The sequence below is a fragment of the Pteropus medius genome, unplaced genomic scaffold (assembly GCF_902729225.1).
Source record: "Pteropus medius unplaced genomic scaffold, Ma_sr-lr_union100, whole genome shotgun sequence".
Taxonomy (NCBI): Eukaryota; Metazoa; Chordata; class Mammalia; order Chiroptera; family Pteropodidae; genus Pteropus; species Pteropus medius.
In genome coordinates, this window is record NW_024350775.1 from 1 (window position 1) to 4,514 (window position 4,514).

General features: G+C 60.0%; 1 protein-coding gene across 1 annotated transcript; it reads left to right on the top strand.

The window, feature by feature from the left end:
• Window positions 1-80: 80 nt before the first annotated feature.
• LOC120584390 (pecanex-like protein 2) lies at window positions 81-4,334 on the top strand (the record flags this gene model as incomplete). The annotated part of the gene is made up of 3 exons (XM_039840053.1): window positions 81-276; window positions 3,035-3,179; window positions 3,668-4,334. Coding segments are annotated over 3 exons (818 nt in total), but the record flags the coding sequence as incomplete, so codon positions are not given.
• Window positions 4,335-4,514: the final 180 nt, after the last annotated feature.

The window sequence follows — 4,514 nt, forward strand, 5'->3', positions numbered from 1 at the left end:
TGTGCCACCACGAGCAGAGAGGTCCCTCGCCTGGGTCCTTTCAGCAGGGACCCGTCGACCTCCGTGGCTGACTTATAAAGCACCCGCAACTCTGCACTTGCGACGCCGGGTGGGGGCCTGCTGGCTCCTGTGCGACCTCGAACTAACGGCCTTGCTCTTGCAGCCTCCCAAGAGCCTGGACTGTGACGAGGACTCTCCTCTGGTGACCCTGTCCTTCGCCCTGTGTACCCTCGGGAGGCGGGCTCTGGGGACAGCCGCTCACGGCATGGCGCTCAGGTACTGGGGAGACGGTTGGCACCCGCCTGCATTTTTTTTTTTTTTGACAGATTGTTCTCATTTTCTTTACTTGAAATTCGGATGGCTGCTACTTCTTCCGAATTGTCCTGTCCATGATAAATCACGCTAGGCCCGTGGGAAGATGTTTTCCATCACTGTCAAGGACAAGATCTGAAAGTGGTGCTGACGTGGGCAGCCAGAAGCCGGGAGTTCTGCCCTCGTGTGTCCCCAGAGTCCCTGCAGATATGATGGGAAGATTAGGGGAAGGTGTGCACGTGAGGGCCTGGAAAAATTCACGCTCGTTTTTCTCGCGTCTGTGCTCTGGTCTAAGCCCCGCTCTGCCTGCCTCGGTGGGGGCCTGATCGACGGGACGCCCCTTCTCCTGCCTTTTCAATCTCTTTCTACTAGATCTTTTTGTCCTTTTAAAGAACAAAATCAAGCTCTCCCCTAGCTCTCCTCCCCGCCGCCCGCTCTGTCCCGCAGGTCTTGTATTCGCAAAGCGCTCTTGACCTTTCAAGCCCAAACGCTCGCTCGGAGCCCCCACGGCCTCGCTGCCGGTTCGCCTTCTGCTCCTGGCACTCTGGAGAAGTGCCTTTATGAACGTCATCAGTCACCTTGTCATCATCCGAAGCGGTGGCAGGTTCCCAGATGTCTCCTGGAGAACTTTAATAAGTCTCCCGAGGCCCGGGCCTACCCCGGTCGGAGCCACCGTGGGCGGACTGCGGGCCGGGAGTTTTCATGGCTCGCCAGGCGGTTTCCACGAGCGGCCCCGGATGTGTGTTCCCCAATATCCTGATGATATTCTTCCCTTAAACCTACTAATTAATGGATCACCCTAACAGAGCTCTTCACGCCGAACCCCCTTAAACTCGTGAGGCGCACTCTGCGTGGTCGCGGCGTGTCATCCTTTCCATACGATGATGGATTCCATTTGGTTCTATTTTATTTCGTTTAGTTAATATGTCCACGTTCAAGGTAGGAGTGGCTCCTGGCATGGGAATGTGCGTGTGCACATGTGTGTGAGAGTATCGTGTGCATGTGTGTGCCTGCATGTGTGCGTGCACTGTGTGGGTGTGTGTATGTATGTGCACGGTGTGTGCATGTGCGTGCACATGGGAGTGTACATGTGTGTACTTGCACTTGTGTGAGTGTGTGTGCACACACCGTGTCCTCGTATAACTTCACGAGCAGGCGTATGCCTTTAGGTGTACTTATGAGACCCAGCGAGTTACTCTCACATATTAAGCGTCAAAGAGCAGTGGACGCGCTCTTTGAACCCGCGTCCCCAGGCGTGCTCTTGTTTTCTGAAGGACCAGGGCTTCTCGACAGCGCACTCAGGACACTGGGGCCGCCTGGCTCCTGGTCGTGGGGGGCTGTCCTGGGCATGGTAGCGGCACCCGCCTGGCTTCTCCCACTGGAAGCCAGTAGGACACCCCTTCATTTGTGACACTCAAAAATGTCTCCGGGCATTGCCAGATGTCCCTTGGGAGGCAAAGTTGCCACGAGCTGAGAACCAGTGAGAGAGGGTGCCGGCGATAACTGGGCCGAGCTGGTCAGGGATTGTGAACAGCAGTCGGGCCTAGAGGGTGTGAGCAACCCCAGCTCTGGATGGAACAGAGTGTGTGCACCCCCAGCCCTCCCCCGACCCCCGTGAACAAAGAAGCCGACATATGAGAGGACAAGCAAATTTGCTTCAGCCAGCGAACCCCGATCTGTCTGTGTCACGAACGGCGATGGTCGAGGATGCTGAATGTGCTGGACCGTTAAAGTGTAAGCCTCAGACAAACCCCGGGCCACAGCATGGTCAGTGGCCGGCTCTGTGGGTGACAGCCAGAAAGTGGCCCTTCCCGGGAGGCCGGGAACTGCTGTGCTTAGGTGCCGATCTCATCTGCACCCTTCAGCAGCGGTTACGTCAGCATCGGCTTCCGGCTGAGTTTAGCGCGAAGCTGGATCGGGAACCAGGAAGACAAAGTAGGAGTCGCTACAGTCGGGGATCCCTAGGACCCTGCTTTATGGTCTCAGTGTCTGCTGGGGGTGAAGTCATGCTGAGGCAGAAGCGGGACATCTTTTCCGGCACAGCAATGAACACGCATGCACACGCATGCACACATACACATACACACGGCTTCTTCGCCCAATGATGCTCAGACTCGCGGGAAACTGACTCAAGAAGGAAAAGCCTAGAAGCGTGGAAACCTGGGCGCCCCTGGGAAACCCTGTCTCTCCTGCTGCTTCTGCTCGCCGTTAGAGGAGGCGGACATGTTCTCTGGGGATCTAAGCGATCGATTTGCCGTTCCCGGTGCCTTCGTTTCTCTGGCCGTGTTGTAGAATCCAGGTTTTACGATGATTCACGCAGCCCAAAAATGATATCTAGAAACACGAAGAACAAAGCGCCCAGGATGTAACCCACGGTTAGCCCGTCACCTCCTGACAAGCGGGGTGTGGGTGGCACTACCACAGCAGGTCACTGTACGTGGCAGGCCGGTGCCGACCACGACCTCCACTGTCTCACTGAGCTACCAAGTTCGTCGGTGGCTCCTAAAATTACTGACGACTGTGACCCCATTTGTCGTGAGGCTGCGATGCGGGCTCTGGTCAGGGGTCCCGTGGGCGAGTCCAGGACCCTCCCTTCTGCTGCGTCAGTGTAAAGACACCAAGGTCACTTGGGACGTGACAGGTGGGAGACTCGGGCTCGAAGCGACGGGATTCGGACGCCGTTTGTCCGCTGAGGAGAACAGTAACGGGCTCTGTTTTTCAGCCTGGACTCGTTCCTGTACGGTCTCCACGCCCTCTTCAAAGGCGACTTCAGGATGACCGCTCAGGATGAGTGGGTGTTCGCCGACATGGACCTGCTGCACAAAGTCGTCGCCCCGGCCATCAGGATGTCCCTGAAGCTTCACCAGGTGACGATCCGTTTTTGTAAAAAAGAGTATGCGCCTAAAACGTTAAGAAAGAAAATAAGCTTTCAAAAATGGGGCCGCCTTTCTCGGCAGGATGTTCACGAGCGGGCTGGTTACTTAGGAAGCCACGTGTTGAGGCCATGCGGCTACTCCCGACACGGCCAGTGGCACTCTGCCCCCCAGAGCTTCTAGGAGGCGGTGACATTCTCAGATGGACCTGGCCAGAGAAAATGACAGATCAGAGGTGCCCCTAACTGTACAGAAAAGTCAGGGGAACCCAGCCACGAAGCTCTTTCCCGAGGCTCACCCGGCAACGGGCAATGGGGCGGGGGCGTCCTCCGTCCAGTCCAGGGTTCAGAGGGGCGGCAGTGGCGAGTGAGACGTGGGAGTGGACCTTGCCTGCGGGTCACTGGCGGGTGGCCATCGCGCACCCGGCGGAGCATCAGCTTCCTGGTCCCCAGTGAGCCCACCGCCGGGCCTCTTTCCCCCAGGCCCAGTTCACGTGCCCTGATGAGTTCGAGGACCCAGTGGTCCTGTACGAGGCCATCCAGTCCTTTGAGAAGAAAGTCGTCATCTGCCACGAGGGCGACCCGGCCTGGAGGGGCGCGGTGCTGTCCAACAGGGAGGAGCTGCTGACGCTGCGCCACGTGGTGGACGAGGGCGCGGCGGAGTACAAGGTCATCATGCTCCACAGAAGCTTCCTGAGCTTCAAGGTGATCAAGGTACGGTGGCCGCGGCCGCAGGCGGGCAGGCGTCTCCCGTTGGGGGAGGCGAGGGGAGACATGGAGCCGTGGGTGGCGCCGACGCCGCCTCTGTGCCGGCTCGAGTGTCCAGGCCCGGTCTCGGAGGGCGCTGGGCCACGTCCCTCCGCGGAGCCCACCTGCCGCCCGCGCTTCTCCGGGGCGTCCTGGGAGACGCACGGGCCCTGCCGGTGGGGCCGGCTCTCGCTTGGTTTCAAGGACGTCTAATTCTCTGCGACTCCAGACCTTTCTCTAGCGGCCTCTCCCGCGACCCGAGGACCTCCCTCCCAGCGGCCCCTCCATAAACGCTAGGCCTTCCCACCGCCCTCCGTTTGCCCGCGCACGTGGCGCCGTGTCCTTCAGTGGGACGGCCACGCCGTTGGCTGCAGAGGGGGCTGCAGGCCGAAGCGCCGCGGTCACAGATGCCCAGGCCCCGCGCGCGCCCCGCAGGCGGACCGCACAGGCCAGATGCCCAGGCCCCGCAGGCTCCCCGCGCGCGCCCCGCAGGCGGACCGCACAGGCCAGATGCCCAGGCCCCGCAGGCTCCCCGTGCGCGCGCGCCCCGCAGGTGCCCCGCAGGCACCGAGCCACCTGCTCA